The 15,329-nt window shown below is 49.8% G+C and overlaps 6 protein-coding genes across 6 annotated transcripts; 3 read left to right on the top strand and 3 right to left on the bottom strand.

The window, feature by feature from the left end:
* Positions 1-103: 103 nt before the first annotated feature.
* Positions 104-1,210, top strand: LTR84_000271 (uncharacterized protein; the record flags this gene model as incomplete). The annotated part of the gene is made up of 1 exon (XM_064843902.1): positions 104-1,210. The coding sequence occupies one exon, from the start codon at positions 104-106 to the stop codon at positions 1,208-1,210; it is 1,107 nt and encodes a 368-aa protein (XP_064711762.1).
* Positions 1,211-1,890: 680 nt separating this feature from the next.
* Positions 1,891-2,711, top strand: LTR84_000270 (uncharacterized protein; the record flags this gene model as incomplete). The annotated part of the gene is made up of 3 exons (XM_064843901.1): positions 1,891-1,986; positions 2,056-2,332; positions 2,383-2,711. 3 exons carry the CDS (start codon positions 1,891-1,893, stop codon positions 2,709-2,711), a joined length of 702 nt encoding a protein of 233 aa, XP_064711761.1.
* Positions 2,712-2,809: 98 nt separating this feature from the next.
* On the bottom strand, positions 2,810-4,060 carry LTR84_000269 (uncharacterized protein; the record flags this gene model as incomplete). The annotated part of the gene is made up of 2 exons (XM_064843900.1): positions 2,810-3,430; positions 3,482-4,060. 2 exons carry the CDS (start codon positions 4,058-4,060, stop codon positions 2,810-2,812), a joined length of 1,200 nt encoding a protein of 399 aa, XP_064711760.1.
* A 928-nt stretch (positions 4,061-4,988) lies between these two features.
* On the top strand, positions 4,989-7,508 carry LTR84_000268 (uncharacterized protein; the record flags this gene model as incomplete). The annotated part of the gene is made up of 1 exon (XM_064843899.1): positions 4,989-7,508. The coding sequence occupies one exon, from the start codon at positions 4,989-4,991 to the stop codon at positions 7,506-7,508; it is 2,520 nt and encodes an 839-aa protein (XP_064711759.1).
* Positions 7,509-8,256: 748 nt separating this feature from the next.
* On the bottom strand, positions 8,257-12,663 carry LTR84_000267 (uncharacterized protein; the record flags this gene model as incomplete). The annotated part of the gene is made up of 1 exon (XM_064843898.1): positions 8,257-12,663. One exon carries the CDS (start codon positions 12,661-12,663, stop codon positions 8,257-8,259), a length of 4,407 nt encoding a protein of 1,468 aa, XP_064711758.1.
* Positions 12,664-13,258: 595 nt separating this feature from the next.
* On the bottom strand, positions 13,259-15,217 carry LTR84_000266 (uncharacterized protein; the record flags this gene model as incomplete). Its single annotated transcript, XM_064843897.1, has 3 exons — positions 13,259-14,382; positions 14,433-14,479; positions 14,529-15,217. The coding sequence occupies 3 exons, from the start codon at positions 15,215-15,217 to the stop codon at positions 13,259-13,261; spliced, it is 1,860 nt and encodes a 619-aa protein (XP_064711757.1).
* Between the last annotated feature and the right edge of the window lie 112 nt (positions 15,218-15,329).

Here is a 15,329-nt window from a genome sequence, read left to right as displayed (position 1 = left end):
ACGATGCGTGGATATGGGCAAACACTGTCTCTATCCTCCATCAGGGAACAAAGTGCCTCCCACCTCTCGGCCATTGCTTTCGAGTGCTTTGAGAAGAAGCTCGATGGTGAGAGATGGGCATCAATCGCAAACCGGAATTGCCGGCCACATATCACCCAGCACCGCGGAGTTGATCCTTGATGATGGTCTAATGCTTGATTTGACATTTCAACTCTTTGACAGGGAAATATCGACTCCAACATCTCTCGTCCAAGCGAGCAATGTGCCGACGATGAAGGCAGATTGGTTCCTTGCGCCCGAGACTTGGAAGATCTCGCATGGAGTTGAGCCTTCGTCGGCGCTACCAGTTGGAAAAACAACGATGAAGAACTACATGAAGATATTGCAGTCGTGGTTTGAGCGTTGGGTCACCACCGGCAGTAGTCCACTGTTTCATCACTGTCTGTACAGTACGAACTCACCGGCATGTGTCCAAGTCGCATATGCCACGCTTTCTAGCTATATCTACCGAACATCAGCGAACACAGAAACCATACTCCAGATTGTCGAGGATAGATCAAATGATTTGCTTCGGGACAATGGTGCTACCTTGGATAGGGTTGGCGACGACAAGTGGGCTGACGAAGAGCATCAAGATGTTGAACTTTTCGTGCAATTGACAAGGCTTCATGCGCTTCTGGTCTACCAGATCATTGGCCTCCTCGAAAGTGACCTTCGCTCCCGCCACGTTGCCGAAGGTCGTTTAGCTGTCCAAACCAGCTGGGCTCGGAAACTCTTCCAGTCTGCCGGCACGGTGTTGTCCAATGCCCACAGCGTGGATACGCAACTTGTGGGCTTCTTATCAATTGCATCAAACTACTCGCAACAACAATGGTACCTGTGGATCTTGTCTGAGAGCATCCGCCGCGTCTGGCTCGTCGCCGTTAGCTTGTCAAGCATTTTTTCCGCACTGCAACGGGGGTGGGGCACCTGCCCCGGCGGAATCATGTACACTCATCGTAGCGGTCTTTGGAATGCCGCAAGCGCCACCGAGTGGGAGAAGCATTGTTCGGGGAAACAGGTAGAATTCTTGCACCGCTTCGGAAGCACGAAGCTCTTCGATGATGCAGAACCGGCAGACGTTGATGAATTCGGCACGGCCATGCTGGACATGACTTTCAATGGGGAGTTATTAGAGAGATGGAGGGGCGGAAGTGTTCGCTCGAACTGATTTACAGTACATCGAACAGACTAGACTCTTCTAACTGCTACACACTTGGCCTATCGTGTCGATCCGGCTCCTAGTGAGGTCAACTTCAAGTTACGCGGGATGTGAGGTTATTGGCCGGATCTGGCCGGAGGATCTGGCGGGCAGAGAGTTGCAGAGCCCGAATATGGCAATTTGATTACTAGAAACGCAGAGTATCCTTCGTGGGTGGTCTGTCTTAGTCTGGGCCCTTCAAACCGAGCCCACTAACTGTTGACTATTCGCACTGACTTCGCAGCCACTTCGGCGATCAATACATGAAGGTCGTTCGAAATCGCCATGAGGAGGCCGACCATTACACACGGTTTGTGGCGCACAGACTGTTGATTCGTCTAGTATTCCTGCATGTAGCCGATCTTCGGCTTGTGACACCAGACAACTGGTTGCCGTGAGTCCTGCGACATAAAGAAAATTCTTCTGACATAGTGGCGCTTTATCCGAGGCTATCTGCTTTTTGTAGACATTCCCCAGTGTGGGGAACCGGAAGCATGTTCGTGCCCATGGATATATCAAATGGTCTTTCTCCGCATGGAGCAGGAGGCATCTCAACTCATAGAACTATTTTTAAGGACCTGGGCTGTCAAATAGCAATCTTCCTAATACTCAACCACTTTCTTCGTTCGTCTCATTCAAGGAAGTTCAATATGCCACTCCCTTATTTTCTTCACGTTAATTCACGACCAAAGCCAGATTCCGGGGTGGACAACAAACTCTGGGAAAAGTGGTACATCACCGAGCATGTATGTTACTGGCGTGGCTGTCGGAGTCAGTATTGAGGCATCTCAAGTTTCCTAACTGAGGACGACCAGTTGCCAGATCTGGTCAACAGTGGAACGACAAAGCGAGCTGCGTTCTACCGAGAAACCTTTGACTTCCCGCTGGCTCCTGAGGAGAGATCCCCACGAGCATACCTGGCTGTCTACCAGACAGACTTCGAAGACGCTTTGAGCAGCAGCGAGTTTGCCAACAATGTTCGCCACGGAAGCGACCTGTTTCCAACAAAGAGAGAAACCACCGAGAATGGAGATTTTGACGCACGGAACTATAAGTTGATCATGGACTATGATCCGAAGAAAACAGGGGAGAGTGAGTTGCGCGGAGAAGTAAAGTTCTACAAATTGACTAAGCCTTGATAGGTGCCCCGCCATTTCTCGTAACAGTCGAGATGGAGCCAGTCGATGAAGCGGACTTGGATAAGTGGTATCAAGAAGAACACCTTGAGATGTTGAGTAAGATGCCTGGGTACCGTCGGTCATCGCGCTATGTTCTCGGTCCAAAGACCCCGATCACTTTGGGAGAGCCTGGCAGGTTCTTGGCCTTGCACGAGCTTGATGATCTCCATGCAGCTTCTTTCAGTGAGGAATCTGCAGCTGCCAACACCACGCCATGGTCGGTGAAACACATCCAGGGAAGCAAGGTATTCATTGCCAGGGGTTGGGAATTACTTCATTCGGAGGGATTTTAGATCCACAAGAATGAGAAAGTGATATAGTGATCGCTATGTTTATCAGAGCAAAGATATCAAGTATGCTGGGTAAGAATCATGCTGCGGGATAATCCACTTCAAGAGGCTGTTGCCATGACCGACTCCATCCAAGGATAGATACTTTCATTGGCCGGTGGATAACCCATGTGGAGCATCTTTTCGTAGAACCGAGCCTCCTTCGGTCGACCATGGCTAAACAAAAGAATGCTGTCCTCAATCGGCATCAGACCGTCCCAAGTGCCGTTTACCAGGAGTAGCCGGCAAGAAGGTCCATCTACAATGCCACTTTCAACCAGGCTGAAATCCTTTTGCGCGTTTTGCTTGAGGTCTTCCCAGTCTTTGTAGCCATACTTCAGAACGTAAGCGTGGCTGAGGATGAAAGGATATTCATGGTTATCGACTTGGTCGAGCCATTCCCTAGACAGAAATAGATGCGTTCCGGCACCTTGACCAATACTTCCTAGAAGTCTTGTGTGGTGAGTATGCGCAACCCGAATTGCATAGTAGCCACCAGCCGACAGACCCCACGCCAATATCTTTTGAGAATCGAAATTGGGCTGCCGATTGATCCAGTCCAAGATAGCAGTGAACAACCGGTCGGGAGATTTGGGGTCTCTTCGTGCAGCAGGGCAGTCTGCAGTACCGGGGATTTCGGTAATCACAGTTGCCCAGCCACGAGCTGTGAACTCGTCGGTTCGCTATCTTGAAGGTCAGCAAACAATGTACTCTAGTAGTAGAGCATGACTTACCGCAGAGTTGTCAGGCCGGTGACCGTCAAGGCCAGTAATGAGCAAGACTACTGGTACCTTCTTGTCTTTACTGGCTCCAGCTGGAAGCCTGACATACAAAGGAATTTCCTTCTCATCTTCCCCTTCTGCCGCCGTGTGCGGGATGATGACTTCCTTCAATGGTGTATCCCAAAGACTTGCTCCCCTAAGGTAGACCTGTTTCTGCGTTTCATATATCTTTCGCTTGAGACCAGACCCGGCATCGACCGATGGGAAACGAGAAATTCGATACACAGCACAAGCTCGCTTGAAGAGGTCAGCAGCCTTGGCACGGTCTGAGCCCTGAGCAGAAAGCGCTTCGTCGGTGAGTCTCTCAGCAGTTGGAAGGAAGTATTCAGTGTATTTGTCTGAGTAGCCGTCGTTGACGTTGTCGGCAATAAGCTTTTCGAAGATGGGAGCAAAGTCTTCGTATTTGCCGTCATGGAAAGGATAGACACCCTTTGTAGCTGGGAATTTCCATTTTGTTTCCCAGAGTGCCTTCACGCCGCTCAAGTGGGAATACTTTTCGGTGAACTTTTCTCCTAGGATCCAGTTGGTCATTTTTGCTGATATGCAGAGAAACGCAGTGAAATGCTTTGGATTGAGTTATGCGGTAGAATCCAGGGTTAGAGTAAACGCTGAACTCCCCCGAATAAACCGATTTAGCGAAAAGTGAAAGGGTCAATAGAGTCTCAACAATGTGTAACTGAGATTGGAACAGCCACCTCGTCGAATGTGTCAAAGCAAGGATACTTATACCGACCGAAGTTTTGAGAACGAATATGTCGCATTTAGCCGTTGTCAGCCTCGACCCAATATCTGTCCACTCAGTGCCGGAAGCCGGTGAGTTCAGGTCCCGGTTTGGAACTCCCGCTACCACCCACCACTTGCCTCAACTCGGACTCTAACCTTCGTTGTTCCGTTGATAAATCAGTCCAACACCTTTTTCGTCCTGTTATTTTTAAATTTACGAGATTATTGATGATTTCAGAGAGGTGATTGGCGATTCGAACAAGACTGGCCAGGGCACACCAATTCGATGTCCAAGATTGCTGGCGTAAAGAGCATTGATGCACGGTGATCAGGGGCGGGAGATTCTGAGGCTGACCCAGAATATCTGGGCTCGACAATCACGTGCTGAACTACATATCTGCGCCTGTGATCAACCGTATTTCCTTAATCGCGCATAAGTTCCTCCGAATCGCGAACCGGGGCCTTTCCTGTTGCCAGTGCGCGTGTTTGGGGAATGAATGCCACCTGCAGTTGGCCATGATTGCGGCTTCCCCTTCATCTCCACACCCTGGTCTCAATATTGTGATGCTTCACATTCATGACTTTTCCGTCCTTTCATCGATTTCTAGTTTTTCCACAATCACAATCACAACTCTACTGCAGCCCATCTTTACTCTACCACTCATCATTTCCCATGTTAATCACAATTCATCTCTGAGATAAGCCCACTCAGAGCGCAGGATCCAGGCAATCTGAAATGGCATCTCGCGAACCTTCTCCTGCGCCTTCTGAGGGTGACACGATCGAGGATCACAACGAGGATCTCAAGCAAGATCCCGCCGATCTCGACCAAGACGGAGAGGTAGATCCTGATCAATCGCACCTCACTGACGATCACCCACAAGCTCGCACCCCGGGTTCCCTCCGCCGAGGTGCCCGTTTAAAGACCGCAAGTGGCCGGAAATCAAAACCGAGAAAGGGTGCTAGTGCGATTTGGATCCAAGAACAACCAAACGATGCCACTGAAGATGAGGGAAGTGTTATCTCTACTTCATACTCGCGAACCAAGAAATCCGAAGCCAGCCCCGAATCCGAACCTAGAACCATCGGTACTGCGGTTGGGACACGAAGACAAGCCAACGGGACGGTTGGGTCCGTGTATTCAGGCAGTAAGATCAGACATATCAAGAAACCAGATGGCACACCATTGTGGCGGAAGGAAATTCAATTTGAGTTTCTCCGTATCGTTATTGAAGATACGCAACCTGTTTTCACCAGAATCAGCGATGGCAAAACCCAGTGCACGTTTGCCGATATCTATGTCGACTGCATGGCCAGAAGCTCCAAAACAAGCAAGATTCTCAAGGATAGACTTCAGATTGACCGGCAAGCTGCACAGAACATGGCAATGATCTGTCTCCTAGTCAACGTCGGTCGGATGAACACAACATTGAATTTCTTTCCGGAAATGAGGGCGCAATTGAGAACATATCATTCCATTCCTTCATTACAGGCATACAAGAGCCAGCGGGATTATAAGTCACTCCAAGATGCACCAAGACTCAAGAGCATCCTCAAAGGTGCCAGCGAAGATACCGATGAACCACGAACCATTCCCGCTATCAGAGCCAAGGCAGTCCCCCGCACAAATCCTGTCAATTTGATATTCGTACTTTCTCAATTTGCCCCCAAGGTTAGCGAAACGCATTTTACAGACAAGGTCGATTTCTTCGATATGGCTATGCGCCACACCATTTCTTCAGCCAGCAGAGCACGGGCTTTCTTGTGGCTAATGTGGTGGTATCTTGAATCTAACTTCAGCAAAGAAGATGGTCTCAACAACCCTTTTGGACCTGGAACGTACAAAGAGGATGAGGATCCGGACGACCCGGATACGGTTCCTCAGCTGGTCCCACAATTGGTTAATATCACGCCCGAGGAGGGTGATGCAGAGAACGAAGACCCTGAAGAAGAGATCAGGTTTGCAGAAAAGATGACCAAAGAAAGAAAGCGCATCATGGAAGAGGTTGCTAACGAGCCACCGTTGATAATGGCAGATCCAGGCAACCCAGATCATAAACTCCTGAAGCGGCTGAAGAAAGGTGCACTGTACGGTGATGAAGACTCGTTGATGTCAGATGCCGACTCTAGAGCGAGTCCAGGTATTGGAAGATCACCAGCTGCCGACATCAGCGCACATGGCCACATAATGAGTGCCATGGGTGTGCAAGCTGACAGTCTTGACGATGACTGGGACGTTGTTGACCCACATCCTGGACGAGGTCGTTACAAGCGTGTGCGAGGGAAGAACACACCAACAAGGCGGGGTGTGGGAAGACATAGTGATGGTCCTCGAAGCCTGCTGAAGTCGAGTCGCAGAGTTGGTACCCCTGATACTGTTGATCAATACAGGGGCACACCACAACCACTACAATCAGGTAAGTTTTACAGGTTGAGATTATCTTTCGAAGTTAACATATCGACAGGTCGTTTCAACGAAACTCCTTCTGGCGGAATCCTGATCAAGTCTCGGGCGCGGACTGGGTATCAACGCGAACTGGAAGAGCACAGAATGCGCCGAGTTGAGTGGGCTCTACGACGCCGTCGACGAGATGCCTACAAAACTCTGGAGCATACCCGCGAAGGTGAAAGATGGCTTCTGAAAGCAGCGCGGCGGATTTCCGAGCTACCTCCGACATACGATAGTGAGGAAGAAGAAGAAAATGGAGGTATTGGCTTGGCTGGTGTTCTTGCTCGTCGATGGAACGATGACCAGCGTGTTGAAGGTGAGCCAGGTGGGATCCCTGCCGGCTACGAACCTGAAGATTACGGAGAAGAGGCAGATGTCTGGACGAGGTTGACCAAGAGGACAGCCCGTCGCCTTCAACTGTGGGGTGGTGACCGAGACATAACGGTGTATTCCGCTAGACCTCCGAGAATGCCACAACCTATTGCAGACGATATTGTTCGAGCACCGCCGCCTCGGCCGACCACTAACGGTAGCACACGAAAATCAACTAACAGGAGACGTGAGCGCTCTGTTGACGTTGGTGCACCCACTGCGACTCCTGTTGGGAGCACTATGAAGGGAACAATAACTGTGAAATCACCTGAACTTCGGAGTGGGCGTGACCTGAACGATGAAATCACACAAGATTTACTTGCCGAACGGAGCGACGAAGACATGGATGGAGAAAACGATGCTTCCGCAGATGATGTTGACGGCGAAGGCGATCACGAGAATGGCCGCGAGGAGAGCGACATCGAAATGGAGTGAGCTTCGGTCAAAAGACCTCTTCCGAATGTCATCGCAAAATGTTGTCAAAATTGAGGTCTCAGAGGGCAATCTCACACGAACCATCACCTGCAACGCCTCAAATGATCTACGACACTTGATAAATCGTATGTAATACCATCCAACTAATGATGAGGAACTGCACCTCGAGCAACGCGGTCAATTGTATTTGATAACGGATAGTTCCGCTCCGGATGAGCTGAGTTTTTCCACTGGCTTGTGATATCTTCACATAGACACGTCTTAGCTTTAATCAACATGTCGAATTCTGAAAAGTATGCTTCATGGAATGAACATCGATACAATGTAAAGCCATGTTCCAATGCATGTGCCCTTACACTATGATGCCCAGTTACCCACGACTGCTCCCGACCTGATGCTTATTCGAAGAGGGCTTCAGCCATCATATCACGGCCACATCCGTCGCAAGTGACTGTGGTAGAAATGAATTTAATTACTAAATGTTCTCCATTCACACAGACGAGAATTAAACTTGAAACGCAGAGATCTAGGCATCTAACCACAGCTATGTAGCTAGTCGAATTTATCGCTTCCGTGTTGGTATGTAGGGTATGAGAGCATATGCAAAAGCATATTCCACGTCATGTCATGGCCACTTGACTAGTTCGTTCGCATTGAAACAATTCACCACTTCGTTCGGGGTCAATCCTCATGCGCTCCCAATCATCGCAGCATTCAGATGAACCAATAAATCAACGAATACGACGACTCAGCTCCTTCGCGCGTCAGCCGCCTCAGCTCTGAGGAAGCGATTCGCCTCCTGTTCGACAGCGCTGCTGCTCCCTTGGTTTGCGGCCATGCCAGCGACGCCCGCGAGGACGCGTTCGCGTTTCTTGACGCGGCTGAAGAGGCAGGGCCATAGGTCGGCATTCTCGACCATTTCGCCACCTGTGCGGCCAGTGACGAAAAGTCTGCTGAGATCTGCGGTCTGCAACTCCAGCGAGTTGGCCATTTCAATCGCCGCTTCCTGTTGCTGCGCTGACGCTGTGGTGGGGGTGGCGGTGCCACTGTTGCTTCCAGATGTATTTGCGGTTCGCTTGGAGCGCATATGGGCCAGGCGCTTGCTAACGGAGATGTCGTAGATTGACTCTTCGACGGTGTCGGCGATGAGATACATCCAGACGGTTGTTGGGCGTTTTTGGCCGATACGGTGGACTCGTGCGATGGCTTGGAGCTCGATTGCTGTGTTGATGAGCGGCTCACAGAGGAAGACGTGATTCGCAACTACCAGATTCAAGCCTGTTGAGTGGGCTTTCCCAGGAAGCAGAAAGCAACCCATAGTGGGATCTGACTTGAATTTCTCGATTCCGTTCTTTTCATTGATGCTGGTGAAAGAGATTTTGTATTCTCTGAGTGCCTGAGCAAGAACTTCCAGGAATTCTCGATATTGACTGAAGACGATTGCTTTGGAGCTGGGATCGTGGCGGCGAAGCCACAGAAGATGTCGACACAAGAAATCCACCTTGCTCCCAAAGCTCGGCCCCTGAATGTCGATAGCTTTGATCTGGTTCAGCATAGAAGCACTGATATCAGAATAAATGGACTGCTTTGGCGAATGAGCAGCATTGCTGCCTTGAGCTGGGTCATCAATTACAGATTGTTCGGCTTGAACAACTACTTCTGCTGGTTTGTAGGTGATGTCGAAAAAGTCGTTGCGTTGTAATCGTCTCTTACAAACCGGGCAATTGTGGTGCGCCTCCAACCATAACAGGATACATTCCTTGCAGAACTGATGGCCGCAAACAGTCAGCGTCCCAATCTCGAAGTCACATTGGCAAATGATACAAATCCTTGGAGCTGATGATTGGGAATCAGTCTTCAAGTGTACAAGATATCGCAGTCGAGTCGATAATGAATCCACCTTGTTCTTCATCTTCGCATCTTGTTCTGTGCTGGCTTTATAGTGCGCTTTGTTCAGTGGCTTTCCAATAGTTTCTTCCATCCAAGGTGCGACCATGTCGGAGATCCTCTGCAGTGCTCGGTAGAACTCGAGGCGGCTATTCATGGTATCTCGAAAATGGTTGACAAGCTGTTCCAAACTACTCATGCACTTGACTTGCACGGAATTGAGGTCAATCGCACTTTGAAGGACAGGATTTATGATAGTGAGTTCATGCGAAGCTCGGGCCGATCCAAGACCCGCTTGCCACTCGAGAGACTGAATCAAGGCTCTTATTTCAGCAATGATGCCTCGTAAACTACCAATCTTCTCCCAGTTCACACGTTTGGTTAATCTTTCTGTGAGAAGTTTGATCATTAATTCTGGCGCAGGCGGTTTCTGCACGTTTGGATCATCCGATTTTGCTGCGTTTAAAAATTGCTGCATCTCCATCCGGATCAGGTTGTTCGAATATCCACTAAGAGCCTCGTTCCGATCGGCAAAAAGAGCGCGAAGTGCCTCCATATATGCGTACATTTGATCTTGCTGTATCGTCGAGTTCTCATATTCGTCTCCCTGTAACTCAACCCCATCATCTTGATCGAGCAATGCTTGGCGTAAAAGCCCAACCATAGAGTTCTGAAGTTCACCGAATTGTGCAGCCTGAATATTCATGGCGTCACAGAAAATCTCAAGGCGTTCAAAGATCTTTCGACTCTCGATACCTTGATATCCGTCAGGCGCAATCATCTGAGGGATCTGTGTACGCGCATCAACAATTTTGGATGCAATACCAGCTATCAACTTCTTGGCAATCTTCAGAAATTCTGACAGGAGCTCTGAACGAATGGATTTCGCCTCTTCATACGCTTGTGTCTCTTGCCTCTCCAGCTCAGAGTACTTGTCAGATCCTGGCTCCTCAGGCGATTTCAGCTGGAAGTACGCATCGCCGATAAAGAAGATGCACATATGCTGCAATTCAAGTGCAGAGCGCAGACGAGCCTTAGAAGCATTGAATTGTGGGGATTCCTCTTCAGCAATTTCTTCCTCTAGGCCCTCAACGCTGATGTTGTCATCATTGCCTCTGAGAGCCAGCTCCTCGTTGTACTGCTTGCGACAGTCGCGAACCAGTGCGCACAACTCTTCGTAGGCGTGCTTCCAAATGTCCAAAGCATCCTGGGTCTCTGATGCGTTCTGTTTCATTTGACCTCTACGTAGTAACCCCATGAGCCAAGTACGTTGAGCTGTGCGCAGTTGACCCAGAGCCTGATCGGTCATGGCATCTAGTACCTGCTCCACAGTTCGGAGGACTCCATCAGTACGGCGTAATGCTCTGCTATTGACAACACCAATTTCTGGGTGAAGACACGTCTGACGAAGACGAGTTAGCCAATTACGCATCTTTTCGATGACGGATGGAGAATTTGGATCCCAATCTCCTGACAGAGGAGCACCAGAATCATCCAAGCCACATTCTTCACACAATTCAGCGAAGAGCTGTGAGTAATGTTGTTCTTCAATCGTGGTGAAGGGTATCGTGATGGTATGACGACTCTGCGGCGGTAGACGTAAATCTTCACGCACAAAATCCTTAGTATGTCTCATGGCGATCTTGCTCAGTGCACTACGGAGCAAAGGGCGATGAAAATTGACCAGATGATCCCATATCCTGAGCGATTGGCAAAAGGGCTCATAACGCAGAAAGAGGAATAATCCGAAAAGATCCTTGTGGTCTTTTTTCAGTGGAGTTCCAGTAACGGCCCAAGCATTTTCGCGTGGAATGCGCAGCGCTACGGTGGCTGCCGACGACACACCACTTTCCACCATTTGTGCTTCATCCAGACAGACGCGCCACCACGAGAGTTGGACCAAAGGGCTCTTTGGAGGATCAGCGCGTGGTCGACCTCGGAGTTTACGGTCCGGTTTCTCACTGACATAGTGAACCTCCTTGGCAATAACATTGTAGGTTGTGAGAACTACATCACTCTCCAGAAGTCGTTTCATCACTTCTTCCTGATTCTTTTTGTAACTCGAAATCCCGTTGTAGCGGAAGACCCTTAAAGTGGGGGCATGGCCTTCAAGTTCCTGCTTCCACTGTTCGACGATTGTTGGTGGTGTTATGATCAACGTTGCGGGTGAAGTTTTCAGATCGCTGGAGGGGTCGGTAGACAGCGTATGGGGCATTGGATGCAAACAGATAAGGGATATAATCTCGAGGGTTTTCCCAAGACCCATCTCCTCCGCGAGTAGTCCCCCCTTGAGATTTCCGTAGAAGTTTTTCACAGCCTTGACATCCTCTGTAACCAATCCCACTGCCTTGTTCGTGATACATTTTCTGCCGAGTTCGGTATGGGAAATCTGAAATCCTTCTGGCAAATCGTCCTCAGACATACTCAGCGGTGCAGGTCTACCATTGTCTCCAAGACAAACACCCTCCCTAGCCAAAAGCCAGCGCACTGCGCGTCTCTGAAAGGGGAATAGATTGGACTCGAGCGCCATAATTTGTAGTTCCGCCGAGTTCGCCTCGGTCTTCTCAGGGACATGGACATTGTCATAGAACTCTCGAGGATTCCAGGGCTCAGGGGAATCTGAACGCTCCAGTTCGCCCGGCAGCCAATGATCCAAAATAGTCACCAGAGTTGGATCAACCCGGTCCTTAATCGCGCTGCTCTTATTCCATAGAATGGAGATCTCAAGGAAGGTCCCGAGGGGAGATTTTAGCAACCGGGACATTACGCATGCAAGAGCTGCCTCTGGAGTTTTCGAATAGTGGAGATATTCTCTCTGATCACGAAACCTTTTCTCTGCCTTCTTTGAAGTGTCAAGGTATTGGATATCCTCAAGTAATTGTAAATCGGTACTCGAGTCGGCTCGGATTTTGAGCGTAAACGGGGTCTGTGAGCCTTGAACGCGCTTGACGACCATCTCGGACGGCAGGGCGCTATCTATGCTTTGAATGACAACTTCAATCAAGCCTTGATTAGAAGCTGGATCCCATTGCTCCTTGTACTTAGGCATATCCTCCTGGTCGTTGCGGAACTCAATATTGGGATCACAATTGGTAACCTCGAATTGGCGTTGGACGATGGAGAGGTAGTTCCCTATGAACTGTCTGGGCGAGGTGCATCTGTATAAAGAAGAGTCCGAATCGTCTTCCCGGTTCAATGCTGTTCTGCGAGGGGTGCGAGGCTCTTCAACTTTGCGCCGCTTTGGCGGAGGCCAACCGTCCACATCCATGGTTGGGACTCGATGAACAACTGACTAGCTTCTCGTAGTGTGGCTGATTGAGGTGTTTGATGTCTGTGAGGTTGATGTCAGGCAGGATATCTGGATGAGACATGCACATGAGAGGGATGCATCTGCGAAAGAAAAAAATGATTAATTAATTGAACGAGTGAAAGACTTTGGAGGAACAGGCAACCCGACGCCTCTCTGATGAATTAACTCCGAGTCAAGAAAAGCGCAGGCGGCAACCCGCAGATCATGTCCCCTGCGGATACTGCCGGGGGCGATAAACACACCGCCTGTGCCTTCCCCGCGATGCACGTCGATAAGGAAAACGCCAAGTCACGTGCAACTCGCTTAACCTGCCCTTCAGATTGGGAGGACAAAAGGATGACGTCCTCCATACCCTCTGGCTTAGAGGCTCGGCAGTCTTCTGCAGCCTTGTGTGGCGCTCAAGCTGCAGTGGGAGGAGACGATTTTCGAGAAGTGTCTGAATTCGATTTTTCAACAACTTGTTGTTAATATCTATGTTGCACGCTGGGTATGTAATGCCATCCCTTCTAGGTCAAAATGCGCACGGTATCATTCCTTTCCTAGTCCGTCCACATCAGTGTCGTGACACCACACTCTGTCCCGCATCACCCTCGTAGATAACCCACAATAGACACCAATTCGCAGCAGCCACACAGGCCATAGCCCACCAGATAGCTCCCACACAATTTCCTGCAAGACCTAGTCCCAAGCCCCATCCACCAACCGTAGGCCCAATAGTTCTCGCTCCTGAAGAAGCACTCTGTGCGAGGCCGTGAATCAACCCGAGAACACCGGGATGAGGCGTGCAGTTGTTGGCAAGAAGCGTTTGCCCGGGTAGAGAGAACGTGCGTGAGACTGTTTGCAGACTCAAGACCACAGTCAAGATAGGCCAGATCAGCAATGGCTGGTTGGGAAGCAGGGACAGGTAGGGGGCACTCAGGTAAGCAAGAATGGAGAATGGTAGGAACATTTTGTAGCTGGGAAGTGTTCCTAGTTTTGACTGCATCCGTGGGTAAATCAGAAGTTGGAGTGGAAACCCAATGATTCCGATGATGGCGGTTGCAAGGCCTACATTTTTGCTAGACAGACCGAGTCCGCCGCTGAAGAGGAATGGCAGATGTGCATTCTTGTTGTCTGACCGTGGGGCGGGGAGATAGAGAAATATCACAGCATTGAATGCGCTGACGTGCATCGCCATGAGATGATGGCACAATAGTGTAAGTATGACGTTCTTTGTGAGGATTTGCCGAAACGGTGGCCTCGTCTTGAAAGTGTCGGATGCTGCCGGTGCCATGGTTGACATTTGCATCGACGTAGGAGGCGGATGATGGGGTTCCTCGCTTTGATTGAGCAGAGGAGAGGCGTCTTGAAGATCATCTTGGTTTTGAAGATGGTGGTATCCATAGCCACCGCCTCGGTCTCGGCGAAAGATATGTCGCCACATCCAACGACCAAGTTTGCGACCATAGTCCGGTCGGCCTCTTATCGCCTGATGGGTCTCATCTAATCCAAAGATGACGCAGAGTGCACCGACCAGGATGAAAAAGGCACTCACGAGGTTTGGCAGAGCATAAGGAAATGAGGTCATCCACTCGACACCGTCTTTCCCACCAATGGCTGATCCTGGTCCAAACACATTTGGGAAGGATGCTATGGGATCTGCCAGAAATCCACCGAGGATAGGCCCGATAACAACACCTGTGAGTGTTAGCAGTTGGCAGACTTGATATGGCACTGGAGTGACCTACCGACGTTGAAACACATGGGAAGGAGAAGAAACGCGCGAGATTGAAACCTGACAGTAGTTAGCTAATATGTCAGGCTTCCTGAAAAGGGTGACTTACTTCTTCTCCTTGATGATTTCGCTGATCATAGTCCTCATGACGCCGATATTACCATTGAGGCACCCTGCACAGATTCGGAAGAAAAGTGCTTGAGTGAATGAAGTTGAGAAACCGACGCCGACACAACTGATAGTCGTGCCAACCAGGCCAATGAGGATAACCCGCTTACGACCTACTCGGGGCGAATCAGCAGCCCGTCCCCACCAAACAGCAGTGACGAACTGCGCGGCCGCAAATGCGGCAGTCAGCATTCCTCCCTGACCCGATATCGTCTTATCAGAAAGACTTGGGTCAAACGAGCGGAGTTGGTAAAATAGATATGCGGAGAATGAACGTTCTGCAAGTGGTTCGGAAAGTCGTGCGATTGTGAGCACAGCTAGTTGGTCCTTCTTGGGTAGAGACATCCAAGTAACAGGCGCTTCTCGTTTGGCCTCAATCTCAACATCCTCGATGACTGACAGCTCTTGCTGGTTGTCCGGAGAAGGACTTCGAGGTGGCGACTGGGAAGTGAATTTTGCATCTTGTTGTATGAATCCCTCATTTGCACTGTGTTCACGAGAAGTATCAGACTTGGATGCCGCCTCGTTTGGATCTCCCTGCATAAGAGGCTCAATGAGATCGGCCTCAGACTTAGCTCCAGGTCGTTCTACATAGTGACTTCCAAGCTTGGTGGAAGATGACGAGGACATCCGCGGAAGTTATTCTCGCCGGCTACTCAGCCTCCGAAGTGATCTCGGAGACAAAGTACCTAGGTGAAGGACAGAACAAACGACGTATGATACTTGAAACACATGCAATGAA

Source organism: Exophiala bonariae (genome assembly GCF_035927105.1).
Source record: "Exophiala bonariae strain CCFEE 5792 chromosome Unknown scaffold_1, whole genome shotgun sequence".
NCBI lineage: Eukaryota > Fungi > Ascomycota > Eurotiomycetes > Chaetothyriales > Herpotrichiellaceae > Exophiala > Exophiala bonariae.
The sequence above is the reverse complement of the archived record's forward strand: the minus strand, read 5'-3'. Positions and strand labels throughout refer to the sequence as shown.